This window comes from Electrophorus electricus, chromosome 6 (assembly GCF_013358815.1).
Source record: "Electrophorus electricus isolate fEleEle1 chromosome 6, fEleEle1.pri, whole genome shotgun sequence".
NCBI classification, from domain to species: Eukaryota; Metazoa; Chordata; class Actinopteri; order Gymnotiformes; family Gymnotidae; genus Electrophorus; species Electrophorus electricus.
Window position 1 is genome coordinate 2,392,513 of NC_049540.1, and position 18,308 is coordinate 2,410,820.

At 44.3% G+C, this 18,308-nt stretch overlaps 2 protein-coding genes across 7 annotated transcripts; both read right to left on the minus strand.

Moving 5' to 3' along the window:
- Positions 1 to 53: 53 nt before the first annotated feature.
- Positions 54 to 5,353, minus strand: srsf7a (serine and arginine rich splicing factor 7a). Of its 3 annotated transcripts, none has more exons than XM_027032700.2 (8): positions 5,074 to 5,353; positions 3,881 to 4,096; positions 3,441 to 3,620; positions 3,024 to 3,086; positions 2,688 to 2,726; positions 2,162 to 2,275; positions 1,786 to 1,902; positions 54 to 905 (listed from the first exon to the last, which is right to left on the minus strand). In XM_027032700.2, exons 2-8 carry the CDS (start codon positions 4,087 to 4,089, stop codon positions 854 to 856), a joined length of 774 nt encoding a protein of 257 aa, XP_026888501.1. In that variant the 5' UTR covers positions 4,090 to 4,096; positions 5,074 to 5,353; the 3' UTR covers positions 54 to 853. The 3 variants fall into 3 exon arrangements, with proteins under 3 accessions (XP_026888501.1, XP_026888502.1, XP_026888500.1); XM_027032701.2 differs by having other exon boundaries at positions 5,292 to 5,351; XM_027032699.2 differs by lacking the exon at positions 5,074 to 5,353 and adding an exon at positions 4,984 to 5,067.
- Positions 5,354 to 6,480: 1,127 nt separating this feature from the next.
- Positions 6,481 to 17,914, minus strand: slc8a2a (solute carrier family 8 member 2a). 4 transcript variants are annotated; one of them, XM_035527292.1, is made up of 13 exons: positions 17,605 to 17,914; positions 16,399 to 16,536; positions 14,853 to 15,080; positions 14,364 to 14,645; positions 13,442 to 13,888; positions 12,875 to 13,224; positions 11,241 to 11,344; positions 9,128 to 9,145; positions 8,526 to 8,635; positions 7,929 to 8,012; positions 7,382 to 7,481; positions 7,007 to 7,279; positions 6,481 to 6,864 (listed from the first exon to the last, which is right to left on the minus strand). In XM_035527292.1, exons 1-13 carry the CDS (start codon positions 17,893 to 17,895, stop codon positions 6,488 to 6,490), a joined length of 2,802 nt encoding a protein of 933 aa, XP_035383185.1. In that variant the 5' UTR covers positions 17,896 to 17,914; the 3' UTR covers positions 6,481 to 6,487. The 4 variants fall into 4 exon arrangements, with proteins under 4 accessions (XP_035383185.1, XP_035383186.1, XP_035383187.1 ...); XM_035527293.1 differs by lacking the exon at positions 9,128 to 9,145; XM_035527294.1 differs by lacking the exon at positions 7,929 to 8,012.
- Positions 17,915 to 18,308: the final 394 nt, after the last annotated feature.

Genomic DNA, 18,308 nt, shown 5'->3' on the forward strand with positions numbered 1-18,308 from the left:
TATAAAACTACAAAACACAAACTAATGTAAAACACTACTGAAGATAAACAAAATAAAAGTAACTTGTGTGTATTTTATTTAAAAAATGTACAAGAGCTCTAACATGTGCACTCATGAGCCCTTTAATATGCATTTATTGTATGATGGTTCTGATGCCGTTGAAGCATTATGGAGCTGTACATGGGTAACCGTTTGGGGCGCAAACATTGTCCTGCTAAATTGCTTTAGAACCATTTCCACAGATGCCTGAAGAAAAAGATGGTGACTTGGAGACATTTACTGTGAAAAAATCAGAAGGGTACATGACATTCATAGTATTTATTGGAAAACTGTCCAATTCCAATAAGCATCTTCGGCTTGAGCAACAAAACAGTGTGGAAAGACTCAATGCATTAAAAAAAAAAAAAAAAAATATCCAAAGGGCAGTGGATGGCTATTTACTTTCAGCATAGCTTCAACCAATCATAGCTCATTCATCCTATTTGATAAACTGAACCTTCACAGCTCAGCTGACTGTTCCAGTAGCCTAAAATCATAATACAGTATTGGAACAGAAACTAAAAAAAGTTTAAAATTATTTAAAACATTAATGTTTTAAAGAGAATGATGCGTGGCTTAAAAATGGCAGTAGAAAACCACTGGGGGGGGGGGGGGGTGTAGAGACACTCCAATGAAACTAATATTAAAACAACCAAATTCATAATGAAACTAACACTACAGCTGAAGGAGAGGCCAGCAGAGGGCACTATTGTTTTATTTGGGGCGGGGTTAAGATGCACCTCAAGCACCAATGCACAATGAGGTGAGAATGGAGATGAACAGAGACATGTGAAGATGAGGTCAGCACTTCAGATCAGTCAGCGACTCTTGGTGGACTCTCTCTCGGACTCGCGGACCTAGAACGGCTACACACACACACAATTTTGTCTGTAAACCATTCCCTTGTACTGCTGAGTATCTCCATTACACAACTTGTTCAGTAGGACACAATCATCTCTCCCTCTTTATAAAAAGGTGGGGTTTTTTTTTTTAAACTCCATCTTCTCAGTATTCCTCTTACACCACTGCCAGCACAGGAGGTCGAGAGTCAATCCACGTAGCTAGACATTATGCCTTTTGAAACTAGACGCAACTGGAGGGCAGCACAAATCTTCCAGTTTGGATAACGTAACCAAAACAAACAGACACCCAAACTGGGAAGAATTACTCAAAATAAATCGTGTTCAAACATGTGCAGGTCCCATCTAGGGGGAGCAATCAGCTCAACATTGCATTAACAACATGCTAAACAGTTTGGACATGTGCAGTTATGGCAGTAGCATGTCGAGGTTCACTGACCCATGCTATTTAGAGCAAGTGAATATCTAGTTTGAATACTGATGCATATGGAAATAATGATGCATCAGTGCCGCCAAACATTCATGTCTTTTAAACAGTAAAACTAATGTACTGTTAAATATCATTTGTACACCAATATACATTTTTTATTGTACTTTTATTTTTACTTTTATGGACTTGACTGACACTAATGTTTACACTAAAAATAAAATTCTCCACAAGGGGCCACTTAATACTGAAATAGCTTTGGTGCTTTGCATCAGTGACAGTGTTCTCATTTTCTAATTGCTTTTATTCCAAGCAAAATTTTCTTACAATTCTCTCCTACTTTGAGAAGAGTAAAAGGACATTAGAACTTTGACTGGTGGTTGAAAACACTACTTTCCATAAAGAGGGAGTGGCAAGTGTGAAGGGCATGTGAGGTTGTAAAGAACAAGACAGCCTCACCTGTCTTTTTTGTTGCTGTGGGAACGAGAGCGGGATCTGGACCTGGATCTGGACCGGGAAGCACTACGTGCTTTCTGTCTGGAACCAGAGCGGGAACGAGAGCGGGAACGAGAGCGACTGTTCAGACAGAAAGACAGAAATATTAGCACACATGCCAGACACTCCTCAATTACTAAAATACCTAACATGAAGCAACCTGCAGATAAAATTACTGCAAAGAAATTATTTTCTTCTTAATACTGAATTTGGACTAAATACTTTGTAGAAGTCACTTGACAGGTCAAATCAAGACAACAGCACAAATTAGTTTAAATAAAAATCGAGTTTCATTAGCGCAGCTTGCAGAAAGAGCATGTTCTCTGTCCGTGCATGTTACCTCCTCCTGCGGACTGGTGTTCTGGACCTCCTGGCTGGACTTCTGGACCGGCGCACAGGTGAGCGAGAGCGGCGAACTGGGGTTCTGGATCTGGAGCGGCCAGCAGACGCCGATCTAAATCACAAACCCACACCAAAGTTGTTAAAGTTGTTGCTTTACCAACACAACATCATACCACTAGTGTCTACAGTAATCACTGACCCAGGGCTCCCTGACTTAACTATAAAGCTGAATTTCCAGCACCTCTAATGAACAGAAACAGGATGCCTTTGTAAAAATCAAACAACTATAAAAACTTAATATATGCAAATAACATTTTGGTAAATGGCAACTAAAATGTAAGGATGCTAGAAACAAAAAATCCCCAAATATTCCATGACTTGACCCCCAAAATTGTCAAATCCTCTTAGACATTTTCAAAATTCCATAACCTGAAATGTATGATGTTCCAGAGGTTTCAGTAACCCAATGCCCGTGATCCCCTTTCACTATGCCAGAGTGGGGTTGGCACAATATCCTTACTTACCGGCTCCTTCGTCTGGAGTATGATGGGGAACGGTACCTTCTGCCAGACAGACCAAACCAGGGACATGAACAGAGGCACAAAGACACACGTTAGTGCCTAGGCTCCGAAATTGGACTCAAAGCCCTACCGAATACCCGCGGTAATTCCATTCATCTCATCCCGATCGATTAGATTTTATTGATCCAACGCCTTTACTGGCACACCAGGAAGCCACCCATCAGGAATCCAGGTCTAGACTCTTAATTAGCGGGAAGGAAAATCTCCCTGTGTGCCTTGAAAAGTAATGGGGAAATCCTTTTGATGTCAGCAGTGCAGGGAGGAGCATATTAGACTTACCTTTCATTGCTACGGCTGCGGGAGTGGTAGCGCCGTCCACGGGATCTGGAACGAGAGCGGGACCTGCCAAGGAGAAAGTTTTTAAATCGGGTCCATTGTTTTATCTGGACCACAGCGACAGTGTGCAGACTGCAGCTGTGGTTAATGTGCTCACACCAGTCCAAGAGACACCATCATGCACCTACAATGTTAGCATCACAGAACGGTTCAGGATCACCCAGTCAGTCAATACCAGACAGCAGACCAGCAAGACAAAAAGGTTGTTTGCCAACAGATGGTCTACAGCCTGTAAGCACACACCTATAAAACACACCTGTAAGACAGGTGTACCTAAAGCAGTGGCAAGTGAGTGTAGGTGCAGAATGCATGTACCCAATACAGACAGCAGATAGGTTTATATTAAACAAGTGCTCATACCTGCTGCGTCGACTGCCTCTCTTGCTGTAGCGATAGCAGTCGTAGGCATAGTGTCCCATCTCTCCACACTGGTAGCAACGGTCATTGGGATCGAACTGTCGTCGGCTGGGCCGCCCAAAGCGGGACTTCCGTGACATTCCGTTTGACATCTCCACACGGATGCGGGTCCCACACAGCACTCTGGGGGAAGGAGGGACGAGTAGTAAGTAGGGACCAGCAAGAACGCCAGAACATGTCCACTAGTGAGTACTTCACAAAGCAGCATTTATCACTCAGCTGGATAAGTCCCCATTATAATAAAATCTGAACAATTCCTTGAACAAGGACATAAATGCAATCAGCCTCAGATCTCCTTGAAGAAGTCAGGGTTGGAGATCAACTGACCCAGGAATGGGATCAACTGTGGGATATGTAGGCAGATGGAAATCAAGCCAACTTACTTTCCATCCATTCCTTTCACAGCATCCTCTGCATCTCTGGAGTCTTCGTACTCGACGAAAGCAAAGCCAGGTGGGTTGCGTGCTACCCACACGCTGCGCAGGGGCCCATAGTAGCTGAACGCTCTCTCTAGTTCACCCTTGGCAGCACCGTTGCCCAGGTCACCAACATAGACCTTACAGTCAAGGGAACTCCGCGAAGAGTATGACATCTCGAACCTGCAACCCGAACCAGTGTGAACTGCATGCATTGCAGGGAAAACAAAACATACCCATTGACGGCGCTCAGTCTGCACTCCGCAAACTCGGGTCTTTTATCATAACATCTATATGCAGATGTTCTGTGTAACATAACACACGTGCACTTAATGGGGCAAATTCAGTTCACAGCCATGACCAAAGGGCGCCGAAGCTCATGAACCAAAGCAACGTTAGTGAAAGCACTCGACGCTCCCTCTTGTAGAGAAACGCGCGATTATTAAATTAGTCCTAATATTTTCTGTAAGTCGAATAGCTATTAGGTTTTAAAACCAGACGTGTATTCCAAATAAATCTCCTAGATAGGGTTTCCTATATTAAATTCCAACGCTTGTTTTATAATTCAACTAATCATAGCTTAACGGGATAAACCACGACCAAGCGAAACAGCCAGATAACTTGGCCAGCGTTCTACAGTTACACTATTTACTAACAGACATTCATTTAAGTTCATTCCGTGAACTAGCTAGCTAGCATGCAAGCGAGGAGAACTTTACTACTTGCTAACTAACTAGCTAACGCTAGCTAGCCCACTGTGGTTCTTAAGCTACTAAGGCAGATACAAGCCTCCACGTTATTCGCAAGCATATAATGCTATAAATAATATAATATCCATTTGCACCGCTCGGAAACAACTGTGAACTTCTTGCTTGCCGGTTAGCACGCGGCGAGCTAATAAAACCAGCAAAAAAGTGCGCGAGAAGTACAGGCCGCTAGCTAAGCTACGCTTAGCTAACTGGCTAAGAGTCTCTTTGTTCCTCACACGCTCCCTTCAAGTTAAAAAAAACCTTGGAAATAAAAAAAAGCGCCAGGAACTGTGATTCCGTACAGAGGGAAAACATTCTCACCGACGTGCGAAAATGACAAAACACGCTCAAGTTCTCCTCAGTTTCTCAGAGCCGATGCGATATTCAAACCTCGCGTGCTAGCATACTCACTGTGACGCTAGTCGGCCTCGGTTCCGCGAGACGGCGCGTGGGACGTCCTTCCGGTTGATCGCGCGACTCCGACTAAACCTTTATCGGTCGAGGGCGCAGTGACTTTTTCCTCACAACTCAGAACATTTCTGGACCCGGTTTATTCGGCAGAAGGAAACGGAACAAAAGCCTCATTTGCGCGCGACGATGCTAAAATCGTAGTAAAGGTTTTTTCTCACCTACTTATCGTGGCGAGCGTCACGCGCTTTCTTCCCGGAAGCGTAAGCAGCGGTCCAGTAAGCGCGCGAGTCTGACGACGTTTCCTTCGCTTTAATGAAGGAGGCGGGGTATTCGCAAGGTAACAATATCATTGGTTCTCGAGGAATAAAGGCGCGTTTAATCTTTATTGTTCACGCATTTATGAAACGATGGCGCCATGATACAATTGTCAGGTCTTTCATTTTTGAATGCATGTTAAAGGACAATACGCGTAGCCGTGAAAGATATGAGCGCTTATTAAAACTTTTTTTTTTAAACTCATCTGTAACTGTAACTTTAACCTAACAGAAGACATTTTGGTATGATTTCAGTATATTAATATTTAAGTATACTCATTAGTGTGGTTTACGCATTTTTAGTAATATACCCATTACTAAGTGAATAAATATGATAACATTATACATCAATAGTGTTAGTAATACTTTAGTGTTAGAATAAACAGTTATGATTTCATTCACTATCCCATGAGTCCTTTAGTGACATCAGCAATGTTCATTTCTGAATGTCAGTAATATAATTTGTATTATTATTTTTGGAATTCATTCTCTCCCAATGGACAACATCCAGGTGTATCAGGCTATTAAATGGGGACCTCTCTGATGAGGTCATAGAGTGAACATAGTCAGTGTGCTGTCATTTCCACTGTCAGTGCGGATGGGGTCCAAATTCAGAGTCTATCGCCCCAAGGTTTCACTGACAAGAGTGTACCATGGTTTGCCCTCCATATGGCTTCACTCACTCTCACTCTCACTCTCACTCACTCTCTCTCTCTCTCTCTCTCTCTCTCTCTCTCTGTGTGTCTGTCTCCCTCTCTCCTTTACTGTGCATGCATTAAATAAGTGCTTACGTATCTTTTTGTACTCTATGTCATGAAACATTACTGACATCTTAAGAGTGATTCACAAAGGTTAGCACTGCTTAGCTATTGATTTAGCTATTCTTGTGACTGGAGGCATTTTTTTTTTTCATGTGTATCTATACATGAATGAACAACTGTGTGAGAGAGAATTTCTCTGCATCGGTGATTTTATATATATATATATATATATATATATATATATATATATATATATATATATATATATATAGAGTGTGTGTGTGTGTGTGTGTGTGTGTGTGTGTGTGTGTGTGTGTGTGTGTTTGGTTCTTCAGTTCTTCAGAAGCCTGTGATGTGGCAATAAGCCTCTAGGCTAGAAAAGGTTATATAGAGCAACCAGAGTCCAATGAAGAACATTGAGGTCAGAATCTTGGTGGCTTTGGGCCCGCCCAGTTCCCCGCCCACTGATGGGCGTCGCCGCAGCATGAGCACACTCATGCTGATAATCGCGCAGATAGTGAAGAGGGTGACGGAGAAAGCCAGCGAGCCCGGGTTCACTTTGAATGACTGACCCTTGACCTCCCAGTACATGGCTGAGATCGACCAGGCCACGCCGATCCCCAGGAACACGTTGACAGCGTTGCTACCAGTTACATTCCCCACACAGGCGTCAGCGTACTGGTCCTGAATCGCAGCCACTTTACTCGCAAAAGTGTCTGAGAGAGAAAGAGCGACAGAGATGGAGAAAGAAGACATTTAGAAGAACAATTCAATTAATTCAAAGTTTCTTTCCATTAAAACCCACAGGCACAAGTCACACACACACACACACACACACACACACACACACACACACACCTGGTATGGAAGTACCCAGGGCAACGAACACCACAGCAGTGACGGTGTCTCGGAGTCCCACAGTGCAGCCAAAGTGGGAGGCCAGGTCCCCGATGATAGCCGTGAGTAATCCGATGATGAGGATGGATACGATGAAGCACGCCCAGCCCTTCCAATACTCTGTGGGAGGGACAAATGCAAACAGAACCTTCCAGAACACCGTCATGGTGTGCATGAAGTAGTCGCAACAAGATGGCTCCCGTGCCTGCCCCTGCTCTGCTTCATCTCCATCTCCTGAACAGAAGACATGGAAGAATAAAGAGTGTTACTGACTTTCTCTTTCTCTCGCTCGCTCTTCCTCTTTCCCTCCCTCACACACACACACACACAAAGTACCTGCACTGACAGTAACAGCGTCAATGAACTGCTCTTTCCATGAGTGAGAGCCAATCACCTCAGCCAGATTGGTGTCCTTCAACAGACGATCAACAGTGTTCTGCACACATCACCCCACACACAGATACACCCCCATACAAAACATACACAAACGTGATGAGTGTGAGATCACATGAGTTTATCCTCTCTGAGCTATGATGATATAAAATTACAGAATCTCCACCTACACAAATGCACACAAAGAGCACAATAACTGAACACACAATCTGAGGAGAAGAGTAAAGAGACAAACACGAAATGAATTCAGAAGAAGTGAATGGAGGAATCAGTAACAGCTGACATCAGCAGAAGTGTGTTCCATCATTTCAGATAGAAAGAATGAAAGAAAAATGTCATTGGCTGATCACCGATGCTGATACGTTGACCAGTAAAAGCAAGTGACTCTGATTGTTTGGTGCTTTAATTCAGCAGCCCAATCACAGCGTCCTGTGGACGCAGGTGAGATTTAAAAGCTTCCAATCAATGAGAGTGTTATAAAAGGTCTGACCAATCGAAGAACACGTCTCATGCGGAGGGGTGGAGCCTCCTGTACCGGGTCTAAAGTGCCATTGGGTGCCATTCCCTGGCGGATCTATAGGAGAGGACGGTGAAGCGTTAGCACAAAACCCTGCAGTAATGCACACATATACAGGCCTCCCATAAAGGGTCAGGACTAGCTCCATTAATACTGTGTCATATGAGAAGCCAGTGATATCTGCAGGGCTGCATCTCATTCAGCATGTGCGCTCCCCTTCCTCTTTTCTATTACAAGAGATATTTTCTTCCTTATTCACAGTTCTGTGGGCAATTTGAATGAAAACCAATCAATCAATGAAACAAACATACCATAAACATCTGAACTCAACTTTTCTAATGTCTATTCTACCCCATCACTTTTCCTCTGGGAAGGACAGGTCATTTTTTTGGCATTGATTTGGTATGCGTATCCACAGCGGCAAAAATAATCACCAGGCACATATACGTGGACTGGCAAGGTGTGTGTGTGTGTGTGTGAGTGTGAGTGTGTGTGGGTGTGGGTGTGTGAGTGTGAGTGTGTGTGAGTGTGTGTGAGTGTGTGTGTGTGTGAGTGTGAGTGTGAGTGTACCTTAAAGGCCATGCTCTCCTCAATGATGACCTCCAGCCTGATGTGTTCGCCCAGAATGGGCTTCCCCTTTTCAGCTATCCTCCTCGCCTCCTCTGCCTCTGGGGTAGATCCTGTGGGGAGGGAGTAGAGGTAACGAGACAGAGTGGGAGAGGGAGAGTGACACAGGGTGAGGAAGAAGGAGAGAAATAAGTGTGTCAGAGAGGAAGAAATAGAGAGGAAGTAAGTAATTCCAGAAGACTCCATAACTTTTATTATAACTTTCGCCTACCAAAAAGACAATGACTTATACAAGAAAGTGAAAGAGAGATGCATTTCTTAATCTGCCCATAATATAAATATTCACAAAATTCAATAAAATAATTACACACTTCCCAGAGTAAGATTATGTGAGATTTTATGAGATTCTATGAAGGAAGAGCATTGCTCGTAGCTGAATTTATACTTTCTTTTCACAATATGGAAAACAACAGATACAATGTCACAACATTTATAATGATGATTTCTAATGTAATATAATCCAGAGTAAAGAACTTAATTGGATGAACAAACATCTGAATTCTAAGATTAAGGTAAGGGTTTATATGTCCCAGTACAGATCTTACCCTGACTCAGCAGTAAATCTGCAGCAGAACACAAATCAATAAACAAATCAGTGAATCAGTGTGTAAATACATGAATCTATGAATGATTGCTGAATAAATGAGTCAATGAGTCAATTAGCAAAAGGATTCATCAAAAAGTGAATTAATCAAACAAGTAAGAAGTTAGTTATTATTATTAGAAGATTATTATTATTATTATTATTATTATTATATTATTACACTCACCATTCACTTTATTAGAAACATTTCTTTATTAGAAAACCAGTGTAAGTGTATGGTTAGAGGTTATAGGCCAACTGCTGCTGTGTACAACTAGTGTTAAATTACCTTACTCACCCACACTCCCACATTTGTGTGTGTTTGGTATGTTTTAATGTGTGTGGGCATGTTCTTGTGTACACGTGCGTGTGTGTGTGAGACACGTGTTGAGACATTACCTCATTGACCCACACACACTTTGAATACATGTGCAAGACAGATTGTGTGTCCTCTGTTTTCACTTCTGAAACTGGAGACTGTATATGTGAATGTGTATGTATGTGTGTGTGTGTGCGTCTGTGTGTGTGTGTGTGTGTGTGTGTGCGTGTGTGCAAGCATGCACACATGCATGTGTGTTTGTGTCTGACATGGGTTGAGAGAAAGGTTACTGACTGAAACACGATACTCTTAATAAATTAAATCTCCCTTCTGTACCTACCTCAAAACATTTCATGGTTTCACTCTCTCCATCTCCCTTTCATTGTTACACACACATGCAAACACACACATATGCACACACAAACACACTTACACTTCCATGCACACATGCATGCTCAGATATATGCACAAAGGTCACACACTCTAATATTTCATTGCTCTGCCTTTAGCTTTGATTACGGCACGCATTCACTGTGGCATCATTTCCACAAGCTTCTGCAATGTCAAAACATTTATTTCTGTCCAGAGTTGCTTTAATTTTTCCCCAAGATCTTGTATTGATGATGGGAGATTTGGACCACTGCGCAAAGTCTTCTCCAGCACATCCCAAAGATTCTCAATGGGGTTCAGGTCTGCACTCTTTGGTGGCCAATCCATGTGTAAAAATTATATGTCATGCTCCCTGAACCACTCTTTCACAATCTGAGCCTGATGAATCCTGGCATTGTCATCTTGGAATATTCCCGTGCCATCAGGGAAGAAAAAATCCATTGATGGAATAACCTGGTCGTTCAGTATATTCAGGTAGTCCGCTGACCTCATTCTTTGGGCACATAACATTGCTGAACCTGAGCAACTGCAGCAACCCCAGATCATAGCACTGCCCCCACAGGCTTGTACGGTAGGCACTAGGCATGATGGGTTCATCACTTCAGCCGCCTCTCTTCTTACCCTGATGTGCCCATCACTCTGGAACAGCGTAAATCTGGACTCATCAGACCACTTGACCTTCCATTGCTCCAGAATCCAATCTTTATGCTCCCTAGCAAACTAAAGCCATTTTGGCCAGTTAGCCTCACTGACAAGTGGTTTTCTTAAGGCTACAAAGCTGTTTAATCCCAATCCCTTGAGTTCCCTTCACATGGTGCATTTGAAAATGCTCTTACTTTCACTATTAAACATATCCCTGAGTTCTACTGTTGTTTTTCTATGATTTGATTTCACCACACGTTTAAGTGATTGCCAATCACGATCATTCAAGATTTTTTTTCTGACCACATTCCTTCCTCGAAGATGATGTTTCCCCACTGTCCTTCCACTTTTTAATAATGCGTTGGACAGTTCTTAACCCAATTTTAGTAGTTTCAGCAATCTCCTTAGATGTTTCTCTGCTTGATGCATGCCAATAATTTGACCCTTCTGAAACAGATTAACATCTTTTCCACGACCACAGGATGTGTCTTTCGACATGGTTGTTTAACAAATGAGAAGCTACTCACTGCATCAGTAAGGGGTTAAATAACTTGTTGCCTGCTGAAACATAATCACCCATGCAGTAATTATCCAATGGGAGGCTCTTACCTATTTGCTTAGTTAAATCCAGGTGGTGACCTTTTTTTTTGGCCAGGCAGTGTATACACACACACACACACACACACACACACACACACACACACACACAAGAAAGCAGACATACCTGAAATTCCTCTTTTAAGCCATCTAGGTTCTTCAAGGACAATGTAGAAGTTTTCTCTCTTTTCATATTCCTGGACATTGATGATGCGTACCTGAAATGTTTTACTGCACACACGCACACCCACACCCACACCCACCCACACCCACACCCACACCCACACACACACACACACACACACACACACACACACACACACACACACACACATCCACCGATCAAAGCGAGTACACATGCTTACTTAGGATATAACCTCTGAGACCCTCTCATCTAAATCACATCAAAACACAACCTGCATCAATACTTAAACGTACAGAGATGTGCGCGCACACACACACACACACACACACACACACACACACACACACACACACACACACACACACACACACACACACACACACAAGAAATAAATAAAATGGACATACACAGAAACAAAACCCTGAGAGTACCCAATAACCATTCATTCTACCATAGCTACAGACAATTACAACTACCACAACTACCACAAACCTACCAAATAACTACCATAACTACAGACAACTATAATACGATTACCACAAACTACCACAAAACTATAGACCACTAAAATATGATTACCACAACTACCACAAACCTACCAAATAAATACCATAACTACAGACAACTATAATACGATTACCACAAACTACCGGATATCTGCCATACAAGACCTGCCCGCAACTGATGACTATACCATTCAATTACCAATGGTCTTAGACAAAAATCCACATTGCTCATCACACAGAATGTGTCTACTTTAGAGGATCCAACCCCGACATGAATATCACGTTATTGTTGCTTTTAAGTCATTTGAATAGACTGTTGCACTAGCCTTGATTTCCAAGAGATCATACAAATACCTGTTTAGTGGATGAAAATGTGCATCTGACATGCAGATCGGCTGCAGCTTGTGAATCAGCTTGCTTCTTTTTCATTTGCACACACAGCCAATCAGATTGCGACTAACCTTCATGTGAAAGGCCCCCTAACCCAGTGGTCTTTGCCAGTAGTACCTTTGTGAGGTCTTGGTCTCTAATGACCTAAAGACCTCTAGTAGTTGACAAGCTGTTCCTGTCTGAAGATGAGAGAGTAAAGATTACTGTTATGTCTGTTATTGGTAGTGGTTTCCAATGTAGTGTAGTGGCTCCATCACTGAAGAAAACTCTTTAACTGTGTCCATCATTAAATGGAAGAAGTAAACTCTAAATGCTATACTACCAATAAAACACACACTCTCTCTCTCTCTCTCTCTCTCACACACACACACACACACACACACACACACACACAAGCAAAATTCTCATAGCCCATCTCAGTTAGCATCTGTTAAAGATACACTGTAAAGAATAGACACATCGAACGGAGCACATTAGTGACTGTATGTCTGCATCTGCATCTGTGTATGTGTGTGTGTGTGTGTGTACCAGGTTTGCTCTTTGGTGAACTCTGTCTCCCCATGTGTGTGTGTGTCTGTGTAAACCAGAGCTGATAATTCTAGCTCCTTGCCTGTGTGTCTGGGTGCCCATTTGTGTGTGAGTGTGTGCGTGTATCTGGGCTGCTCATTGGTGAACTCCAGCTCCCCTTGTGTATGTGTGTGTGAGTGTGTGTGTGTGTACCAGGTCTGCTCGTTGGTGAACTCCAACTCCCCTTGTGTGTGTTCGTAATCTATGCCCTGTCGCGCTGAGCCATCCTCCGTGTGGTATGGCACAGTGACGGTCCCGCGCACCCCTGAGTCCCGCTGCACAGCGATTTCCACCAAGCCCGAGTTCTCGGCCACACACAGCTCCCCACACCCAAATGAGAAGATGCCTGCATGGTCGTCATCCAGGATCGTCACCGTGGTAACCAGGGGCTCCACCAATTGGGCGTCCTCTGTGCTGGCCCCACCTTCAGCCTTTCGCAGGTTCGAGAGACGGACAAAAAAGTGCTCGTCCTCTTCGAAAACATCATCATCTATTATGCCCACCTATAACACACACATACACACACACACACACACACACACACACACACACACAAACACATACACACACACACACACACACACACAAACACACACCCCAACAGACCCAACACTTATATGTGTATGTAATAAACAAACACACACGATCCATCACCTTACTATTCTTCACACCCTTACATAGACACACACTGCATGAGCACACAATCCCTCCCTGGCACACCTTTATCTCCTTCCTCTCGTCTCCGGGCTGGAACACCAGCGTCCCCTCACAGTAGTCGTAGTCCACACCCGCACTGGCCGAGCCGTTCTCCGTCCGGTAGTCCACTTGGAATGTCTCGGCCCCGCCCCCACCCTTGAGCTCCACCCACAGGCTGACCTTGCCGCAGTTCTCACTGCAGCGGTACTGCGCCTCCTCGAAGGACACGTGAGCACAGGTCGACAGGTCATCACCACCGGCGACGACCCCCGAGGCCCGTTTGGCCTGCTCGGCTGCCGTGTGCTTCTTCAGCACGTTGCCAGCACCAATCATCATGCGTGTGGCTTGCACACGATAGAAAGCGCGGCTCTTCTTCTGCTTCTGCAGGCCAGCGTAGTTGGCTAACTCGATCAGATCATCCAAGTCCTTCTCTGGGTGCTTCTGCCTCAGCTCTCGCAGCGTCCGGATCACCTGCGGCCAAGCAAATGCACACGCTTCAAGAAAGCACCTGTGCAACATTTGGGCAACTGTTCTGCAACTTTAAGACAGCATGAGTACTTCACAGCTCAACAAACGTCAAAGGACATTCAGAAACATTTCAGCAACATCACAGCCACGGTAAAGAGCCATTTCAGATATGCACCAGCAATGTTTGAACCAAACCTGAGAAAATCTGGTCTCCTACTAGAAGGAGATGATTAGAACTTAACTCATTTAAAGCTCATTTAAAGCATTTCCTTCTCCAGTCCACCATTTCAACACCCTGCCACACCCTTTCCTTCTCTTTGCCTCTCTCTTTCTCCTTCTATCCCTCCCTCTCTGCCTCTCTCCCTTTCTAGTTGTCTATTCCCTTTGCTCTCTGCATCTTTTCCCTTTCTCTCACTCCCACACCCTTGCTCTCTCCTTCTCTCTCCCTCTCTCCCCCTCTCCCCCCAATTTCTCTGACCTCCTCACGATCCTGCTCTGCCTCTTTGCCAGACTCCACATTCACAGCATTGACGGTGGAGTTGCTGGTGGAGCTATTGGCGTTGCCGTGGTATTTCCCTTCCATGATGACATCGACACCTTTGGGTGTCAGTTCACCCTCCGTCTCCACAATGATGCCATGCCGTTTATCGGCACGGTAACGGCGGTGTAGGTATTTGTAGAAGAGAAGCCGGCGGTCTGCGATCCATGCCATCAACACACACACAGGGAAGAAGAGGAGAGTGAGCAGTGCTTCCCACACCTGCAACACACATACACACACACACACACACACAGGGAAGAAGAGGAGAGTGAGTAGTAATTCCCACACCTGCAACACACAAACCCACACACATACACACACACTCACACACACATGCATACACATACACATGCACACACATGACAGCATGTACTGCATGTAACTGTGTCCTTCCCAAAAACACCTTATGAATTTGTAGACCCCCACCTGCACGACGCCCGGTGAGAAGACAGAGAGGATGAGGAAGAGCCAGATGTAGGCAAAGATACTCCAGGAGGCCGTGACGAAGAACACCCGCAGGTGTTTGATCTTCCTCACCTCGCCATCGGGGATCACCCACACACAGATACCGATGATGACGAACATGTTAAAGGCAGCACTGCCCACAATGGTGCCAGGACCAAGCTCACCAGACTCAAAGCCATGGCCACAGACCTGCCCACAAAAGATGCACGTGTACACACAATACTGCAACATACCATCAAAAGGACATACATATGCTTATACAGCTACTACAACTCATCATAACAGCTGTTACACCTGCAGGAATGACTAGCCTATCAGACCCACACATCTGGGTCAGGGTCAGCTCAGCATCTGTAGAGGGCAGTGGACTCTGGAAGAACACAGACGGGCCAGTGGAATTATCGTACAGAACGTGCTGAACGCATAATTTCCCAAACCCCTTCAGATCAGGTTCTGAGACGGTCCACGTTTTTTGCTCTCTCCCAGCTCATTACATGCCTAAAATTAACCAGTTAAGTGCTCTGAATATCTACAGTTGTACAGAGACCAAAGGTCAGGCCAAAGATATGGACTGTTTGTCCTGGATTGGACTGAGAAACGATGCTGTGATTAATTAAATTAAAGAATTAAATAGGAGGAAGGACAGCAAATGACAAGTGATGCAAACATAATGTGTGCACGGTTCAGCTGGAGAAAGCAGAGTCTCTGGAAGGGGCAGTAGAATACAGCAGAAATCAGTGGAATAGTGTGCAAGAGCAGAGGCTGCAGTGGCCAAAACTCAAGCCAAAACTCAAGGGGGCAGCAGAGTAAAGCAGACAGAAGAGTGATTCCTCAGACTCTCCTGTGAAATGGAAAGAAGGGCCATTAACATTACCAAAAGTAGTGAGAAAGGTTTTTGAAAGATTAACAAGCATTCACAAACAGTGTTGGGAAAGTCTCTTTCCTCACTGATTTGGAACATCCTGAAAAGCTGGCAATGTTTTACATTGTGAAAAAATTAATCTTTGCAGAAAGAAAAGTGTTCTCAAAATGTTGAGAATGCATAGAGTTAATAATTGGTAAGAAAGTGTGTGAAGATGTCACTCTTTTTTCCATATGGAAAAAGAGCCCAAAAGGTCTAAATAGAACTTCTTGTGTGTGTGTGTGTGTGTGTGTGTGTGTGTGTGTGTGTGTGTGTGTGTGTGTGTGTGTGTGTGTGTGTGTGAGTAGATAGGTGTGTGTGAGTGAGAGAAACAGAAACCGAGTGAGAAAGGAATATTGCTTTATGATTGACAAGATCTCACACATACATGACAGAGGCATATGGTAAGTGTGTGAGTGTGTGTGTTTGTTGTGGGTTGAGCTGTTCTGTGATTGACAGTATCTCATGTGTACATGACATATATGTGAATAATACAGGTCTATGTGTTTGTGTCTGTCTGTAATTGATGTCTGTGTGTGTGTGTGTGTGTGTGTGTGTGTGTGTGTGTGTGTGTGTGTGTGTGTGTGTGTGTGTGTGTGTGTGTACCTCAATAACTGACAGTAGTATCTCCGGGGCAGAGGAGCCCAGTGCCATCAGAGTGAGGTTGGATACAGTCTCATTCCAAATCCGTACCGTCACCTCTGTCTTTTCCCCATTTGGACCTGTAACCATCACCTGTTTCTCCTATACAACACACACACAAATTATGGTATGTATCATAAATTATGGTACATATCATTTGATGTTAATTATGGTATATACGTTACTAGCCACTTTCTTAGAAACGCTTTGCAGTTGTTATAATGTATAATTAGAGTGTAGTGAGAGTTTACAGCCCATGTGCTGCTAGATGCAGTCACTTGGTAGAACAAGATAAAGGAAGCACCAAATTCATAGGACTCCTTCATTCCTTCATGTGTTCTGTGTCTGAACACTGGTATTGTTGGGTTCCTCTAGTCCTTCATGTGTTCTGTGTCTGAACACTGGTAGTGTTGGGGTTCCTCCAGTCCTTCATGTGTTTTGTGTCTGAACACTGGTATTGTTGGGGTTCCTCCAGTCCTTCATGTGTTCTGTGTCTGAACACTGGTATTGTTGGGTTCCTCCAGTCCTTCATGTGTTCTGTGTCTGAACACTGGTAGTGTTGGGGTTCCTCCAGTCCTTCATGTGTTGTGTGTCTGAACACTGGTAGTGTTGGGGTTCCTTAAGGCTACTGCTGACTCTGAGCATAGCAGTGACACTGACATGTGTAAACACTGATGCAACACTGCAGGGATAGTAAACCTGAACCAGCTGAACACACAGTCATGCCACTGTTACACCAGAGCTCATGCCCTATTGAAAATGGTCCACCCCTAAACAGCTCTTCTTCAGCAGTCTTGTCCTCATGTACGACAGTGTCCAGTGATGAACAGGGTAGTGGGTTGATCACAAATTGTGTCTGAGAATAAAATTAACCCCAAACTGAGCAGTGACAAACGCTGAGCAGTGACAGTAGGACGACGCTGATTAATTGTATTTAGCAACACTTGGGCTACAGGCTCTAACCATACACTCGTAAAACACACCTGTAAGGCCTTGGTGTGCCTCACACAGAGGCCAGTGAGTGTAGGGGCAAGGTGTGTAGCTCTAGTTTATATAAAAAAGATCAGATAGACAGAAAATGGAATCTTAGCCATTTAATGGATGTCTGCGTGTTTCCGTGATTGTGTGTGTGTGTGTGTGTGTGTGAGACCCTTGAATCCAATCCAATACCTGTGAGGTGATGACCTCGATGGCAGCCATGAATCGGTCAGCGATTATGGACACACCCAGGAACATGTAGAGCAGGCTCAGGAAGTAGACGATGGCACGTGCCACCTGTTCGCCGAGGGACGGGTCCTGGGGCATCCAGACGGGCAGCAGTATGCCCCTGCTGCACTGTACCTTCTCGAAGCAGCCTTGCTTGGCCCCGCCCCCACTACTGTTCCCGGGATCGCCGGTGCACACGCATGCTCCAGCTGACAGCAGGAGGGAGAGCAGGAAGAGAAGAGGAGACCCAGCCATGACCAGGAGATGAGGTGGTGGTGGGGGGAGTCTCCTCCTGGGTTGGGAGAAAGAGAGGGAGAGAGAGAGAGAGAGAGAGAGAGAGAGAGAGAGAGAGAGAGAGACAGAGAGAGAAATAAGAGACACATCTGAACAAACAAAAACAGAATACAGAAAGTGACCACAGACATGAAGTGGAGAGGGGTAGGAACCACCAAACCTGGATTCCCAGAGAGGCAAGGCTGGTTAGACACTGGGCTTTAATGGTCATCTGTGAGGGTGCAGGGAGGGATGTGTCAAGAGAAAGAACTACTGAATGTAAGAACAATTTCATTTTGGACAAAGAAGCTATACTGCATGCCAGTAAAAGATTCTTCTACAAAGACACATATACACACAAAGTAAATAAAGATGGAAACTACATAACTCCTTTC

Coding starts and splice junctions, on each gene's coding strand:
- srsf7a (XM_027032700.2), bottom strand. CDS start 4,089: ATGTCATACTCTTCGCGGAGTTCCCTTGACTGTAAGGTCTATGTTGGT. Junction 2,727..3,023: donor CGCAGCCGTAGCAATGAAAG/GTAAGTCTAATA, acceptor TCTGTCTGGCAG/AAGGTACCGTTCCCCATCAT. Junction 2,276..2,687: donor TACTCCAGACGAAGGAGCCG/GTAAGTAAGGAT, acceptor TTTGTGATTTAG/ATCGGCGTCTGCTGGCCGCT.
- slc8a2a (XM_035527292.1), bottom strand. CDS start 17,895: ATGGCTGGGTCTCCTCTTCTCTTCCTGCTCTCCCTCCTGCTGTCAGCT. Junction 15,081..16,398: donor TACTACTGTCAGTTATTGAG/GTACACACACAC, acceptor TTTTGTGGGCAG/GTCTGTGGCCATGGCTTTGA. Junction 7,280..7,381: donor CGCTGTTACTGTCAGTGCAG/GTACTTTGTGTG, acceptor TCTTCTGTTCAG/GAGATGGAGATGAAGCAGAG.